Here is an 18,111-nt window from a genome sequence, read left to right as displayed (position 1 = left end):
TGTCCATAGTCTGCTTACAGGGTAAGATTTCACAGACGAAGGGCTCTTGTCATGCCTGCTCCCGCTCCCCCTCTCTGGCGCTCGAGGGCACAATGCGGTCCATTATTACGCACACCTGTCACCATCGTTACGCGCATCAGCGCTTCATTGGACTCACTTGGACTCTATTACTTTATTGATTACCTCCCCTATATCTGTCACTTCCTCAGTTTATTCCCTGCGTCCGCATTAATGTTTTGTTCCCCCGTCCAGACGCTGTTCTTGTTTTGTTATATGTCCGTTTATCCATTAAATCTTCACTCCCTGTATTTGCTTCTCTTCTCCCAGCAGTTGTCCTCGCAGCTCTATTCAATCTGTATCACTGAAGCGTTACAGATTGCACAATAGAAATGTTAAGGTAATTTCAGATTGAGTCGACATATACAATATTTACCGTGAATGTAGTCTCCGCTAATGTGGGAACATTGCCTTTAAATCTCAATCATGATGTAACGCTAAACTTCCGGGATACTAAGGGCAGGCATTTATTTCAAGTACAGAGGAAAGTCGGGGAGGGGAGGATCGGACAGAAGTTTAAGGGTGGGCACAGCCATTTGAATAAGTCCTTAAATGTGATAGGAAAGCATCCAAGTGTGATTATTGCCAGGAAAGAGAGACCGTGGAGCATGTATTTCTACAGTGTGGGCAGTACATTTTACATTTACATTTTAGTCATTTAGCAGACACTCTTATCCAGAGCGACTTACAGTAGTGAATGCATACATTTCATACATTTTTTTTCTCCGTACTGGTCCCCCGCGGGAATCAAACCCACAACCCTGGCATTGCAAACACCATGCTCTTCCAACTGAGCCACACGGGACAACAGAGGGAAAGAGAGAGTCTGAGATCTTGTATGAGAGAAGGGGATACAGGAAATTAGTTTAGAATATATTGAGGAGAACGTCATTAGATATATTCTAAAATATTTTTGTTATATTTTTTAAGAGCAACGGGGCGACAGGTAGGATTTAGTTTGTCCCTGTCTCTGGCCCACACTCCAGTACAGTAGGTGGCGGTAATGCACCATAACGTTGGATGCCAACCGCCCATAAGCCCCCACCGAAGAAGAAGTTGTAGCTAGTTGCTGAAATCAAGCAGGACGTGAAATAAGGTAAGCGTTATCCTCATTGAAAACTAACCAACCCGAATGCATTTCTTAGTGTTCACACACGTGTATATACTGACGTTTAAATACTTGTTGTTCGACAGCTGTTACATAGCTAGCTAATGCTAGCTGGGCTAGCTAGCTAACGTACATTGCTAACTTGTCCCTAGCAACGCTCTCCTGTGGTCCTCATTTAGAACGGTTGAGTAAATGTTACAGTTATCTGCTCGCGCAATTTCTGAAAAGACTGTGCACGCACACAAATATTTGAGCAACAAGGCCCGAGTGGGTGTGGTATATGGCCAATATACCACTGCCAAAGACTGTTCATAATCACAACGCAACGCGGAGTGCCTGGACACAGCTCTTAGCCCAGGTATATTTGCAATGTACCACAAACCCCAGAGGTTCGTTTAATGTTATTATAAACTGGTTACCAACGTAATTAGAGCAGTTTTGTCATACCCAGGGCTCGAACCACCCAGTTTATAATGAGATTTATAGACGTGTTTCCATAAGTGGATTAATTGGTCTAATTCATGTATGGTAAAGCTTCAGAGTCTTCCAATTCAAATGAACTCATGACAAAAACTTTTTGAGCGAGGAGTCAAAGGTGACAAACCGCCCACCCTGTTTCGGTTGGGTCATTTATAATTCAAAACAATGGATTCTGAATCATAAACTGGGTGGTTCGAGCCCTGAATGCTGATTAGCTGAAAGCTGTGATATATCAGACTGGGTATGACAAAACATGTATTTTTACTGCTCTATAGTAATTGCGTTGGTAACCAGTTTATTACAGCAATAAGGCACCTCGGGTGTTTGTGGTTTATTGCCAATATACCACGGCTAAGAGCTGTATCCAGGCACTCCGCGTTGATTCGTGTATTGGAACAGCCCTTAGCAGTGGTATATTGGCCATATAAACTGGGTGGTATATTGGCAATATACCACACACCCTTATTATAAAGTGAGTGGTTTGAGCTCTGAGTGCTGATTGGCTGATAGGTCCCTTAGTTCCAGTGAAGGCTATATACAGGTTATATACAGTGGGGGGAAAAAGTATTTGATCCCCTGCTGATTTTGTACGTTTGCCCACTTACAAAGAAATTATCAGTCTATAATTTTAATAGTAGGTTTATTTGAACAAAAAAATCCAGAAAAATGCATGTAAAAAATGTTATAAAATAATTTGCATTTTAATGAGGCAAATAAGTATTTGACCCCTCTGCAAAACATGACTTAGTACTTGGTGGCAAAACCCGTGTTGGCAATCACAGAGGTCAGACGTTTCTTGTAGTTGGCCACCAGGTTTGCACACATCTCAGGAGGGATTTTGTCCCACTCTTCTTTGCAGATCTTGTCCAAGTCATTAAGGTTTCGAGGCTGATGTTTGGCAACTCGAACCTTCAGCTCCCTCCACAGATTTTCTATGGGATTAAGGTCTGGAGACTGGCTAGGCCACTCCTGGACCTTAATGTGCTTCTTCTTGAGCCACTCCTTTGTTGCCTTGGCCGTGTGTTTTGGGTCATTGTCATGCTGGAATACCCATCCACGACCCATTTTCAATGCCCTGGCTGAGGGAAGGAGGTTCTCACCCAAGATTTGACGGTACATGGCCCCGTCCTTTGATGCGGTGAAGTTGTCCTGTTCCCTTAGCAGAAAAATACCCCCAAAGCATAATGTTTCCACCTCCATGTTTGACGGTGGAGATGGTGTTCTTGGGGTCATAGGCAGCATTCCTCGTCCTCCAAACACGGCGAGTTGAGTTGATGTCAAAGAGCTCCATTTTGGTCTCATCTGACCACAACACTTTCACCAGTTGTCCTCTGAATCATTCAGATGTTCATTGGCAAACTTCAGACGGGCATGTATATGTATTCTTGAGCAGAGGGACCTTGCGGGCGCTGCAGGATTTCAGTCCTTCACGGCGTGGTGTGTTACCAATTGTTTTCTTGGTGACTGTGGTCCCAGCTGCCTTGAGATCATTGACAAGATCCTCCCGTGTCGTTCTGGGTTGATTCCTCACCGTTCTCATGATCATTGCAACTCCACGAGGTGAGATCTTGCATGGAGCCCCAGGCCGAGGGATATTGACAGTTCTTTAGTGTTTCTTCCATTTGCGAATAATCGCACCAAATGTTGTTACCGTCTCACCAAGCTGCTTGGTGATGGTCTTGTAGCCCATTCCAGCCTTGTGTAGGTCTACAATCTTGTCCGTGACATCCTTGGAGAGCTCTTTGGTCTTGGCCATGGTGGAGAGTTTGGAATCTGATTGATTGATTGCTTCTGTGGACAGGTGTCTTTTTTACATGAAACAAGCTGCGGTTAGGAGCACTCCCTTTAAGAGTGTGCTCCAAATCTCAGCTTGTTACCTGTATAAAAGACACCTGGGAGCCAGAAATCTTTCTGATTGAGAGGGAGTCAAATACTTATTTCCCTCATTAAAATGCTAATCAATTTATAACATTTCTGACATGCGTTTTTCTGGATATTTTTGTTGTTATTCTGTCTCTCACTGTTCAAATAAACCTACCAGTAAAATTATAGACTGATCCTTTCTTTGTCAGTGGGCAAACGTACAAAATCAGCAGGGGATCAAATACTTTTTTCCCCCACTGTACACCGGTTCCGAGTCAGTGTACTGGGGTACGAGGTAGTTGGGGTGATTGATTGAGGTAATTTGTGCTTGTAGTTTTGGTAAGGTGATTAATTGAAGTACTATGTACATGTAGGTAGGGGGTGAAGAGCAGAACGTCCGGGTTTCCGTTTAATTAACTGTTCAGCAGTCTTATGGCTTTTGGAAGGGGGGGGCTGTTCAGGAGCCTTTTGGTCCCAGACTTGGTGTTCCAGTACTGCTTGCCATGTGATAGTAGAGAGAACATATAATGCCGTATCTTCTAGTATCAGTGTTTGGACCTAAGAAGTAGCCTTTGGGATCTGGTGAAGATTCTTCCACATTAATCTCTCACTCTTTCTTTCGTAGACCAGAAGATGGAGGCAGATTCGTCTCTCCTGAGCTCGGAAATGGAACTGCAGCAGCAGGAGGAGCTCTACCAACAGCTTTTGCTACAGGTATGGAGGAATGTGTTAAATGAAATTTGAAGTGTGTACTTTATTAAAGATGAACACCATTGACATCCAATTGCTGCCAAGTGGGCATACACATTGGGTATGCCCAGAGTCATATGTGACTCTGGCCTACAGTGCACATTTTGTTGTGTTACAAAATAGGATTCAAATGTTTAATTGTCATTTTTTTGTCAACGATGTACACAAAATACTCTGTCAAAGTGGAAGAAAAATTCTGACATTTATTTAAAATATATATATATATATATATACACACACACACACACACACAGTTGAAGTCGGAAGTTTACGTACACGTACACGTATGTTGGAGTCATTAAAACTCGTTGTTCAACCACTCCACCAGTTTCTTGATAACCAACTATAGTTTTGTCAAGTCAGTTAGGACATCTACTTTGTGCATGACACAAGTAATTTTTCCAACAATTGTTTACAGACCGATTATTTCACTTTAAATTCCAGTGGGTCAGAAGTTTACAGACACTAAGTTGACTGTGCCTTTAAACAGCTTGGAAAATTCATGAAAATGATGTCATGGCTTTAGAAGCTTCTGATAGGCTAATTGACATAATTTGAGTCAATTGGAGGTGTACCTGCGAATGTATTTCAAGGCCTACCTTCAAACTCAGTGCGTCTTTGCTTGACATCATGGGAAAAACAAAAGAAATCAGCCAAGACCTCAGAAAAAAAATTGTAGACCTCCACAAGTCTGGTTCATCCTTGGGAGCAATTTCCAAACGCCTGAAGGTATCACATTTGTCTGTACAAACAATAGTACGCAAGTATAAACGCCATGGGACCACACAGCCGTCATACCGCTCAGGAAGAAGACCCGTTCTGTCTCCTAGAGATTAACGTACTTTGGTGCAAAAAGTGCAAATCAATCCCAGAACAACAGCAAAGGATCTTGTGAAGATGCTGGAGGAAACAGATACAAAAGTATCTATATCCACAGTAAAACGAGTCCTATATCGACATAACCTGAAAGGCCGCTCAGCAAGGAAGAAGCAACTGCTCCAAAACCGCCATTAAAAAAAGCCAGACTACGGTTTGCAACTGCACCTGGGGACAAAGATTGTATTTTTTGGAGAAATGTCCTGTGGTCTGATGAAACAAAAATAGAACTGTTTGGCCATAATGACCATGTTTGGAGGAGAAAGGGGGAGGCTTGCAAGCCGAAGAACACCAGGACAGACTGGTGCACTTCACAAACTAGATGGCATCATGAGGAAGGGAAATGATGTGGATATATTGAAGCAACATCTCAATACATCAGTCAGGAAGTTAAAGCTTGGTAGCAAATGGGTCTTCCAAATGGAAAATGACCCCAAGCATACTTCCAAAGTTGTGTCAAAATGGCTTAAGGACAACAAAGTCAAGGTATTGGAGTGGCCATCACAATGCCCTGACCTCAATCCTATAGAATATTTGTGGGTTAGAACTGAAAAAGTGTGTGCGAGCAAGGATGCCTACATACCTGACTCAGTTACACCAGCTCTGTCAGGAGGAATGGGCCAAAATTGACACAACTTATTGTGGGAAGCTTGTGGAAGGCTACCAAAAACTTTGACCCAAGTTAAACAATTTAAAGGCAATGCTACCAAATACTAATTGAGTGTATGTTAACTTTTGACCCACTGGGAATGTGATGAAAGAAATAAAAGCTGAAATAAATCATTCTCTCTACTATTATTTTGACATTTCACATTTTTTAAATAAAGTGGTGATCCTAACTGACCTAAGACAGGGAATTTTTACTAGAATTAAATGTCAGGGATTGTGAAAAACTGAGTTTAAATGTATTTGGCTAAGGTGTATGTAAACTTTCAACTTCAACTGTAAGTATTCAACCCTCTGAGTCAATACACGTTTGAATCACCTTCAGCAGCGATTACAGCATTGAGTATTTCTGGGTAAGTCTTTTAAGAGCGACGCACACCTGGATTGTACAATATTTGCACATTAGTCTTAAAAAATTCTTCAAGCTCTGTGAAGTTGGTTGTTGATCATTGCTAGACAGCCATTTAAGTCTTTCCATAGATTTAATTCAAACCTAACCAGGCCACTCAGGAACATTCAATGTCATCTTGGTAAGCAACTCCAGTGTATATTTGTCCTTGTGTTTTAGGTTATTTTAATAAAAATAAAAAATAAATTGTCCTGCTGAAAGGTGAATTCTGTTGGAAAGCAGACTGAAGGTTTTCCTCTAGGATTTAGCCTGTGCTTAGCTCTATTCAGTTTCTTTTTATCTTAAAAAAAACCTCCATAGTCCTTGCCGATGACAAGCATACCCATAACACATTTTTATTCTGTACAGGCTTCCTTCTTTTCATTGTCGTTTAGGTTAGTATTGTGGAGTAACTACAACGTTGTTGATCCATCCCCAGTTGTCTCCTATCACAGACATTCAACTCTGTAACTGTTTTATAGTCACCATTGGCCTCATGGTGAAATCCCAGAGTGGTTTCTTTCCTCTCCGGCAACTAAGTTAGAAAGGATGCCTGTATCTTTGTAGTGATACACCTTCCAAAGTGTAATTAATAACTTCACGATGCTCAAAGGAATATTCAATGAATTTTTCTGTTTTTTTCTTGTTTTTACCCATCTACCAATAGGTGCCCTTCTTTGCTAGGCATTGGATTGAATCTCTGTTTGAAATGCACTGCTCAACTGAGGGACCTTACAGATAATTGTGTGTGGGGTACAGATATGAGGTAGTCATGTTAAACACTATTGCACTTATTTAGGCTTGCCATAACAAAGGATGAAATACTTATTGACTCAAGACATTTCAGCTTTTGATTACTTTAAAATTTGGAAAAAGTCAAGGGATGTGAATACTTTCTGATGGCACTGTATATATTGCCATGTGTTAAAGTAAATCCACATAATGTAGCTAAGTGAGTAGTCTTACCTATTGTCAGCCATTTGTGATGTTGTTTTGACAGCTTCTATCAAGATCATGACTTTGGCTTTGGCTCTCAATGAAGCTGGATATAAGGGCCTAATTTAAATGCATTTGTGGCCATTCCAATTGTTCTTCAACCATGAGCGTAGGAAGGATGAAGATTTTGTAATTGAGCTGTAGCTCTTGAAATGAGAAAAACGATCAGTTTGTAATTTTAGCATCATACACACCCCTGGCACATAATCCTGGTCCCAATCCAATTTTCAGTTCAAAAGTCAATCCAATTTTCTGTTCAAAAGTCAACTGTGTAAACATTTATCCCTGCATGCATCTATTTTAGAGGTCGCCCGGTTATGATTTTTTTTTTTCAGCACCGATAACGATTATTGGAGTCCCAAAAAGGCCGATTTATTATTATTTTTTTTTTTTCTAACCTTTTTTACATGTATTTATTTATTTGTAATAATGACAATTACAACAATACTGAATGAACACTTATTTTAACTTAATACAATACATCAATAAAATCAATTTAGCCTCAAATAAATAATGAAACATGTTCAATTTGGTTGAAATAATGCAAAAACAAAGTGTTGGAGAAGAAAGTAAAAGTGCATTATGTGCCATGTAAGAAAGCTAACGTTTAAGTTCCTTGCTCAGAACATGAGAACATATGAAAGCTGGTGGTTCCTTTTAAGATGAGTCTTCAATATTCCCAGGTAAGAAGTTTTAGGTTGTAGTTATTATAGGTATTATAGGACTATTTCTCTCTATACGATTTGTATTTCATATACCTTTGACTATTGAATGTTCTTATAGGCACTTTAGTATTGCCAGTGTAACAGTATAGCTTCCGTCCCTCTCCTCGCTCCTACCTGGGCTCGAACCAGGAATACATCGACAACAGCCACCCTCGATGCAGCGTTACCCATGTAGAGCAAGGGAAACAACTACTCCAAGTCTCAGAGCGAGTGACGTTTGAAACGCAATTAGCGCGCACCCGGCTAACTAGCTAGCCATTTCATATCGGTTACACCAGCCTAATCTTGGGAGTTGATAGGCTTGAAGTCATAAACAGAGCGGCGAATGCATTACAAAGGGCTTCTGGAAAAACGCACGAAAGTGCTATTTTGAATGAATGCTTACAAGCCTGCTGCTGCCTACCATCGCTCAGTCAGACTGCTCTATCAAATCATAGACTTAATTATAACATAATAACACACAGAAACACGAGCCTTAGGTCATTAATATGGTCGAATCTGGAAACTATCACGTTTATTCTTTCAGTGAAATACGGAACGTTCCGTATTTTATCTAACAGGTGGCATCCATAAGTCTAAATGTTCCTGTTACGTTGCACAACCTTCAATGTTATGTCATAATTACGTAGAATTCTGGCAAATTAGTTCACAACGAGCCAGGCGGCCCAAACTGTTGCATATACCCTGACTCTGCGTGCAATGAACGGAAGAGAAGTGACAATTTCACCTGGTTAATATTGCCTGCTAACCTGGATTTCTTTTAGCTAAATATGCAGGTTTAAAAATATATACTTCTGTGTATTGATTTTAAGAAAGGCATTGATGTTTATGGTTAGGTACAGTCTTGCAACGATTGTGCTTTTTTCGCAAATGTGGTTTTGTTATATCATCCCCCATTTGGCGAAGTCGGCTGTCTTTGTTAGGAAGAAATAGTCTTCACAGTTCGCAACGAGCCAGGCGGCCCAAACTGCTGCATATACCCTGACTCTGTTGCAGAGGTGACACATTTTCCCTAGTTAAAAGAAATTCATGTTAGCAGGCAATATTAACTAAAGATGCTGGTTTAAAAATCTATACTTGTGTATACTTGTGTATTGATACTTGTGTATACTTGTGTATTGATTTTAAGAAAGACATTGATGTTTAGGTACAAGTTGGAGCAACGACAGACCTTTTTCGCGAATGCGCACCGCATCGATTATATGCAACGCAGGACAGGCTAGATAAACTAGTAATATCATCAACCATGTGTAGTAGTGATTATGATTGATTGATTGATTGTTTTTATAAGATAAGTTTAATGCTAGCTAGCAACTTACCTTGGCATCTTACTGCATTCGCGTAACAGGCAGGCTCCTCGTGGAGTGCAATGTAAAGCAGGTGGTTAGAGCGTTGGACTAGTTAACCGTAAGGTTGCATCCCCAAGCTGACAAGGTAAAAATCTGCCGTTCTGCCCCTGAACAAGGCAGTTAATCCACCGTGCCTAGGCCGTCATTGAAAATAAGAATGTGTTCTTAACTGACTTGCTTAGTTAAAAAATATTTATATAAAAAAATAAAAAATAAAAACAATCGCCAAAAATACCGATTACCGATTGTTATGAAAACTTGAAATCGGCCATTCCGATTAATCGGTCGACCTCTAATCTATTTATCCTCACCCTTAAGCCCTGATCAGACCTACAGCGCCATTGCGCAAAATGGTACACGGCATCATCTGGTTATGTGTGCAAGAAAAGATTAACATTCCTATTCTAATACCATTTCTGCTAAGCCATCTGCACAAATTTGATGCAAATCCAAATTATGGACCTGACTGCAACTGCCTCTGCAACGCAAAGCTAAGAGCTGCTGTAAATCTGTACTGAGAATGTGCCTGGCATTGAATCCATTTGCTTCTCTCTCTTTTTCTCTCTCGCTCATCTTACTCTCTCTCTTTCTCTTTTAGACAATGGGAAAAATGCAAAGTGAAAATCCTCGTGATTCTAGAGTCATTCGGCCACAGCCTGGTCAGTCTCCCTTTGACACACACACACACACACACACACACACACACACACACACACACACACACACACACACACACACACACACGTAAACAACAGCTGTGTGTTTGTTGAATCCGTAGGTCTGTGTGTGAAGACTTTCACCCTGCCTGATAAACGGAAGGTATTTGTCAACATCTGTCAGTCTGCTGCCGTCCCGCCCCCGCCCCCCCTCTCCAGGGAGGCACTAGTGGAGCTCCTCGAATCAGAAGACCCCACAGGATACAGAGTACCCATGAGCATCGGAGAGGCCCACACAGAGGTGGACAACAGTGAGTGAACAGCTACTTTCTGAGGATGTCTTGACTTGACAGTTAATGCAGTTTTTTCTATTCTGATCATGGAGTTCCGAACACATTGTTCGTCCACACCTACATTTACAGTACATGTGTCTACCTGGTCCACATTGTGTCTGGATTCACTTTTCCCATGATATATTCAAATGCCAGTATGCATTCTGCAAACGATGGAATAGGCGAAAATTGCTAATTACACAATTTTGATAGCAGTAGCTAACTAATGGAGCTAGCTAGCCAGCTAACCTCTGTAGCTAGCCAGCTAGCTAGCAAAGCTAAAGGGATTGCAAAAGGCATAGCATAACTGTAGCCAGAGACAGCGGAAGTAGGGGTGCGGGGGGGTGCAGATATTTCTGTATTTCATTTTCAACAAATTAGAAAAAATATCTAAAAACATGTTTTCTCTTAGTCATTATAGTGTATTGTGTGTAGATGGGTGAGAACAAAAAAATATTTAATCCATTTTGAATTCAGGCTGTAACACAAAAAAATTTAGAATAAGCCAAGGAGTATGAATACTTTCTGAAGGAACTAAGTGTCAGTTGTAGACATGCGCTGATTCTCTACGCTTCTCTCGACGTGTGTACTCGTACACTGCCCCTCTTGGATTTAAGACTGGACTGGTGTGAGGAATATGGTGCTGAAGATTAATTCTTAGAAGCGCTGTGCACAGGCATAAAAGTTGGTCTAATTTACTTGAAAGTCTACTAAAGTTAGACTTTGTCCAATAATACATTACTTGGGTTGTTTTCCAAGTTTTGAATTGACTTAAACTGCTACTAGTCAGAATCTCACAGGCACACTGTCATTGATGACTAGAGCTGCTCGAGTGCCCCACATAGCCACGGTAACCTTCTGCCCTTGAAGGGGCAGCTGAAAATGTTTGCCTCATCGGGTCACAAAAAATGTAATGAAATTGAGCAATATACCACTTTTAACTAGTAACACATTTATTGTTTTAGAAACATTACAAAGCATTTTCATATTTTTTTTATGTCAAATATTTTGGCTAGTAAAAAATCTGTGGCTGGTGGACCAAAAAGTTAGTTTCAGGCTCTGAACTGACTTATTGCGGATAAAAGGCTGTGCGTGATGTCATGGTGCATGTAAGAACTTTTGCATGTAAATTCTCATGTACCTAATAAAAAATCCAAGTTAAATCGGTTTCCATTGCGTTTTCAACTCTACTGATGGTTTTGTCACAAAAACTGTTGCATTATATACACCGTTATGCCCATTCTGGTCCTGGCATGGGTAGTCTACCTACATGATGAGATCATTATGGATAAGAGTGAGATTATATTTTTTTTGTCAAACGGCAGCCAAGCATCAATCATCATGTCACCAGAATAAGACCCCTCTATATTTATTATAACTTATTTAATGTGTAGCCTAATAAACTGCATGTTTTCCTGAGTCGCAGTGGGAGGACCACACAACATATCATCACGTCACTTCCAAATTTACTTTGATATGATGGTTATATCAATAATGATATATGCCATATAAATATTTGCGGTAGGGCTGTCCACGACTAAAAAAATATCTTGGTCGACCGAGAGCTGTCTGTTCTTTCGACCAATTGTTTGGTTGAAATCTTAAAAGGTGTATTTTTCACCAATACGGTATGTACTGAGCTTGTCTGATGCTTTAAGCACACTGTTTGATTAAATACCGACCCTACCCCCCACCCCACTGCTGCTGGTCTTCGCAGATTCTGCTTTATGCTCCTTAAGTTGCTGGTAATAGGCAACCAGGGGTTGGCAATCTTTTTCCATTTGGGTGCCAGTTATGATTTTCCTTTTTCAGTTTCCTTTTTTTAAAATTGTCATGTGGTTAATGATTGATAATCTGAATTCTATCTAAATGAAAATGATACAAATCTAAAAGTAACTTCTATTGCAATTGGCAACTATATAAAAATAGCCTACATAAAGCCAACAAATTAAAAACATTGCATCCTGCAGGTAGAGAATATCCTCATTTTAAAAATAAATATCCTAGAAATCTAATTGGCTATGCATGGTCTGTCTGCAACGAACTTAATATAAAAAAATGATCAAATATCAAATGGATCCGGCCCTAAGCTCGCCCTAGCAAACTTACAACATTGTATAAAATATTCTGGGGCCCTCTGGGTTTCTGGGCAAGCGATATCAGGTATTTTAAGACGTTTCCACTGGATCAGAGCATTACTTTTTCCGCTTTCATTACGAATGGTTATCGAAAGGGAGAGCGATTCAAATACATTAAGGAACTATTGTCATTCTCAATATATTCTAATACTATTAGACATCCCCAAATGGGCACATTTATAGGCCTACATTTGCGCGCAGGCCAGGTAGCCTAGGCCTACTTCTATATGCATAATCAGGTGTGTGTCCTTACTCGACATTGACAGGAGCACACCAAACAAAAGACAATCAATTGACAAAATTCGTAAATGGAGTGAAATAAACCAAAACTTGTTTCTCACAAGTATAGCTCTGCAAACAACGTGCCCACTTCAACAATGAGAGTGGTAAACAACTGTAATAATAATATATTGAATGCATCAACAGAAATTGAGGCGTGAATCAGACAGGTGTTTCGTGTGCCATGAAAAAAAAAAATCTATTTGTGACTGCTAGACTAAAAAAATCTTGGTCGACCAACAGTCGACTAAATGGGGTCAGGCCTAATTTGCACATAGGTGCGTTTCCACTGCCATTTCTCACATAATTCATTTTACAGACAAAGATCGCACCGTATCGAACCAACAAATAGTTTGTTGACATTTATAAAATTGTACCTGCATTTCCTGTTTCAATCAGCAATGTCGTGACTTTTTTCATGCGTCAGGTAATTCATCTGCATGAAGTGGTTTGATAGAAACCTGGTTTATGTTAGAGTTGTGGACTTGAGTCACATGACTTGGACTTGGGTCATACATTTGATGACTTGAGACTCGACTTGATATAAAATAATTTGAGACTTGGACTTGGAGCCTCAAGACTCGGGACTCATCTTTGACTTGAGACTGATGACTTGTAATTATCTGGCCTGGTTTTGTCACGTATTTTGCAGCACAGTGTCTCCACGAATTACTCTCCACACAGCCAGAGACAGTAGCAGCAGCATCTCCCTTGCGAAAAAACTTTCAACAGATTGGCTAGTGAAACCCACATATGACCCTTTGATTGGATCAGCAAACTGTCAATCAACACAGTGAGCTAGCGAACAGATTGCTGATTTGCTGCACAGCTATAGGATCGGGTGCGGCGCAAACGTCAAATTGTAGGGAGAGAGGATTGCCATAATAAAGTAATATGCACTCCCAAAAATAGTTTGATCAAGAATAATAACTGTTTACTTAGCAAGCTCACCAGCAATGGCGCATCAAGCAACAATTAGGCCTACTATCATAGGTCCTACTGGTCTTTTGGTATGTCAAAATTGCCGTAGGAGCGTCTCTCCATTTCCGCTCTCCAAACTCCCACCAGTGGAGAGCGCGTGTTCTCTTGTTGAAATGTTCGGTGGTGGAAAAAGTACCCGTTTGTTATACATATTCAAACCCCTTGACTTATTCCACATTTTCTTGTGATACATCCTGAATTCAAAATTGATTAAATAGATGTTGTGTATCACCCATCTACACATAATGACAAAGTGAAAACATGTTTTTATTTATTGTTACTGAGCAACCGGGCAAGAAGGATCTTGGTCAGGGAGGTGAACAAGAACCCAATGACCACTCCTACAGAGTTCATTGGCTGAGATGGGAGAACCTGCCAAAAGGGCAACAGTCTCTACAGCACTTCACCAATTTGGCGTTTTTGGGAGAGTGGCCAGACAGAAGCCACTCCTGAGAAGAAGGCACATGACAGCACAACTGGAGTTTGCAAAAAGGCACGTGAAAGACTCAGAGCGTAAGGCATAAGATTATGTGGTCTGATGAGACAAATCGAACATTTAGTCTTGAATGCGAACGTCTGGAGAAGACCAGGCACAGCTCATCACCCATCTAACACCATCCCTACCGTGAAGCATGGTGGTGGCAGCATCATTCTATGGGGATGCTTTTCAGCGGCAGGGACTGGGAGACTGGTAAGGATAGAGGGAACAATGAATGGAGCCAAATACAAGCAAATCCTTGATGGGGACTTGCTTCATTGTGCAAACAACCTTTGACTGGGGCCTACACACAATACCCTATAATGTCAAAGTAGAATTATGTTTTTACAAATTAATTAAAAATGGAAAGCTGAAATATATTGAGTCAATAAGTATTCAACACCTTTGTTAAGGCATTCCGAAATATGTTCAGTAGTAAAAATGTCCTTAACAAGTCACAAAATAAGTTATATGGACATAATAAGTTATATGCGTGCAATAGTGTTTAACATGATTTTTTGAATGACTACCTCGTCTCTGTACCCCATACAGAATTATATGTAAGGTTCCCAATGGTAACTTTTTTAAACAGTTAGAGTTTATTGGCGGTGGTGGGGGGAAAACTGAGGATGGATCAACAACATTGTAGTTACTCCACAATACTAATCTAAATGACAGTGAACAGAAGGAAGCCTGTACAGAATTTTTTAAAAAAATTCAAAACATGCATCCTGTTTGCAATAATGCACTAATGTGAAACTGAAAAAAATGTGGCAAAGACATGAACTTTATATCCTGAATGCAAAGTGTTGTTTGGGGCAAATCCAACAAAACACATCACTGAGTACCACTCTCCATATTTTCAAGCATGGTGGTGGCTGCATCATGTTATGGGTATGCTTGTCATCGGCAAGGAATTGGGTTGTTTTTATGAATAAAAATGTTCCTGAGTGGCCTAATTAACATTTTGAATTAAATCGGCTTGAAAATCTATAGCAAGACTTGAAAATGGCTGTCTAGCAATGATCAACAACCAACTTGACAGAGCTTGAAGAATCTTTAAAAGAATAATGTGCAAATATTGTATAATCCAGGTGTGCAAAGCTCTTAGCGACTTACCCAGAAAGACTCAAAGCTGTAATCGCTGCCAAAGGTGATTGTAACATATATTGACTTGGGGGTTGACTACTTATGTAATCAAGATAGATACATATCTATCTATTTTTTTGTGTGTACATCATTGACAAAAAATTACAGTTAAATCCATTTTAATCCCACCTTGTAGCACAACAAAATGTAGAAAAAGGCAAGGGGTGTGAATAATTTCTGAAGGCACTGTACCTGTTTGAGCTCCTGTTAGACAGATTCGATTTGGTTTCTCAAGGGGAGGCTGTGCGGTCTTGCCCTCTACCTGTGTCCGTTCAGATAGGACAGGTCACGCCTGATACAGAAGCAATCTTTTTTGACCGGGTATATTTGGTCAATCGAGTTGTATATCTTGTATGATATGGCGTTTTTACCACTGGATCACCAAGACCTGTAAATAATATACCCTCTTAGCACGTCAACCTGCCTTACCTTCTGCTGATTTCATTCCCCTACCGCTGCTACAAGGTCCCTATTTTACAATTACATTGGCTAATCAAAGATTTTCAGTCATTGCATGTATAGATCATTTATTTGCTTGACTTGGAAAAACTTGTGACTTGACTAACTCATAGAATGCATGACTTGGGCTTGACTCGAGAGACTACCTGTTCTACTTGGGACTCGACTTGAGACTTGGACCTCAAGACTTGCTTGTGACTCGAGAAATAGTGACTTGGTTCTGTCCTGTCCCCACAGACTCCCAAGGCTGCACAGCCTACGACGTGGTCATCAGTGAAGAGTTCTTCCAGAAATGCCAGGTGTGTGTGTGTGTGCGTGTGCGTGTGCGTGTGCATGCGGGGGTGTGTGTGTAACTCCTGTCTGTGTGTTTGTAGAAGGATCCTCTATTCCAGCAGTTTCTGATCGCTGTGTCATTAGAGGGGCTGGAGAACAAATACAACTTGGAGCTCAGCCGAGGTATGTATGCCTGTATCTTCACTGTGCGTGTAAGCTTCAATGTGGATTTGTTTTTTTGTTTTGTGAGTGAGTGAGCATTAATCAGACCCATGTTCTGTGTGTTCTGCTCCTCTGTTTCATGTGTTTTTCTCTCCTTCCCTCCCAGACTGGAAGGTTCTGAAGAACAGGAAGTTTCTGGGCTCTGTGAACGAACAGAATATTCGCACCAAGAGCAAACCTGTGATTCAGGAAATAGACCCCACGTATGTTTTTGCTTGCTCTTTCTTTCTTTCTTGCTCTCTCTTTTTTCTCTTGTACCCTCACTCTCTCTCACACACACCACACAAACTCACTTCTTTTATCAGTAATTCACCACTAGAGGGTGGTGTAGAGTTAACTACAGTCTGTATGTGGAAGAGTTCAATCTCCTCTCACTCCCTCCCCCCCTCCCTCCCCCTTCAATCTGTTTCTCTCTCTCGCTCTCTCTCTCCACAGGGATACTCGCACAGCGCCAGAACCAGCCAAACGGTAGGTCTGTCTGAGTTGTCCGCTGTGGATTTGATTGTCACATACCAAACTGGAACATATTCATTTTCTCCTTCTTTCTCACTCTTGCGCTAACCCACCTCTCTCCCTCTCGTCTCTTCTCTCCATCCATCTCCAGGCCAGAGTTCTGTCTGCTGGTGGAGCCCCCTGTAGGTGATCCAGAGTTTCTGATAGCAGAGATACAGCTGCCCGGAGTGGTGAGACACAAGCCCAGTCCTAAACACATCCCACTCCCCCTATACTCTGTGTTTAACCTCTTCCCCTTCCCCTATAGCAGGGGTGTCAGTCATTTTACCCCAGGGGCTGCATTCGGAGGGCCGCACTAAAAATCGGTTATTTCTTCACCGTCAAAATTTGCAAAGAATAGTCCTCTATCCATTGTTTTTTGGGGAATTTTCGATGCTCTCTGACTATTTAGTGATTATTAGCGAGCTGGACACAGTCGAGAAACTCTGTGAATGTAGGTCCATTATTTAGTCATTTTTAAAGTATATTGAGTTTGTTTTTTATTTAACCCGGGGGCCGGATTATACCCCCTCGCAAGCCATATCATTATCATTTAAACAGTTTCGACACCCCTGCCCTATATACTAGGCCCTAAACCCATCCTTCACCACTTATACTCAAACCGTTTCCTCACCCCTAGATCTATAATCTATATACTATTGTAAACCCATTCTTAATTCCATATTCTCAATGTGTTAAACTGCTTCCTCACTCCCTGCCTATACTCTATGTCAGTATTCTTAGCTGGTCCTGGGGACCCACAGGAGGTGCTGGGGTTTGTTCCAGCCCAGCACCAACACACCTTTTTTCAAATAATTATCCAATCAACATACGTGGCAGTGATTTTAATAGGACCCAGAGTTTTTTTTTTTACTGGTTAACTTGGTTAGCTTGTTATGACATTAATACGTAAGCCAGCAACGTTTCCCTTGTCCTCTCTCCTTCACTCCCTCCCTTCTCTTCCCAGGCCTCCTCTCTCTCCCTCGTTCTGGACCTTGGGGAGGACAGGCTTGTCCTGAATGCCCGTCCCTCCCTCTTTCATCTGGACTGTTTCATACCGTTCTTCATTGACCAGGAGGGCAGCGTAGCACAGTACAACACCAACACGCAGGTACACACACACACGCACATTCTAAAACACAGTACAGCTATTCACTGACACACGGTGTCTGATATTGACACTCTTTGTTCTCCTCTCTCCGCCTCCCCTTTCTCTCGCCCCAGATTCTCACGGTGACGATGCCGGTGGTGTCTTCATGAAGAAGCTGAAAGTCAGATATTTATCCGTTTTTGTTGTATATGAAAATAAAACTGTTATTTTTATCACGGTCTAAGAGTGCTTATGTTCATATCACTTCAGTGCATCTTTGAGATACGAGGAGTTATCACACTAA

General features: G+C 41.0%; 1 protein-coding gene across 1 annotated transcript; it reads left to right on the top strand.

Annotated features, from left to right (window-relative positions):
• The first annotated feature begins 1,043 nt into the window (after positions 1-1,043).
• Positions 1,044-18,040, top strand: pih1d1 (PIH1 domain containing 1). The gene is made up of 11 exons (XM_014192751.3): positions 1,044-1,153; positions 4,134-4,222; positions 9,857-9,917; positions 10,037-10,225; positions 15,968-16,029; positions 16,105-16,186; positions 16,332-16,428; positions 16,661-16,693; positions 16,830-16,908; positions 17,685-17,828; positions 17,942-18,040. The coding sequence occupies exons 2-11, from the start codon at positions 4,142-4,144 to the stop codon at positions 17,975-17,977; spliced, it is 864 nt and encodes a 287-aa protein (XP_014048226.1). The 5' UTR covers positions 1,044-1,153; positions 4,134-4,141; the 3' UTR covers positions 17,978-18,040.
• Positions 18,041-18,111: the final 71 nt, after the last annotated feature.

Source organism: Salmo salar, chromosome 03, assembly GCF_965601325.2.
Source record: "Salmo salar chromosome 03, fSalSal1, whole genome shotgun sequence".
NCBI lineage: Eukaryota > Metazoa > Chordata > Actinopteri > Salmoniformes > Salmonidae > Salmo > Salmo salar.
Note: the sequence above shows the minus strand (reverse complement) of the source record. Positions and strands in the feature narration are given on the sequence as shown.

Coding starts and splice junctions, on each gene's coding strand:
- pih1d1 (XM_014192751.3), top strand. CDS start 4,142: ATGGAGGCAGATTCGTCTCTCCTGAGCTCGGAAATGGAACTGCAGCAG. Junction 16,187..16,331: donor CAACTTGGAGCTCAGCCGAG/GTATGTATGCCT, acceptor CTTCCCTCCCAG/ACTGGAAGGTTCTGAAGAAC. Junction 17,829..17,941: donor AGTACAACACCAACACGCAG/GTACACACACAC, acceptor CTCTCGCCCCAG/ATTCTCACGGTGACGATGCC.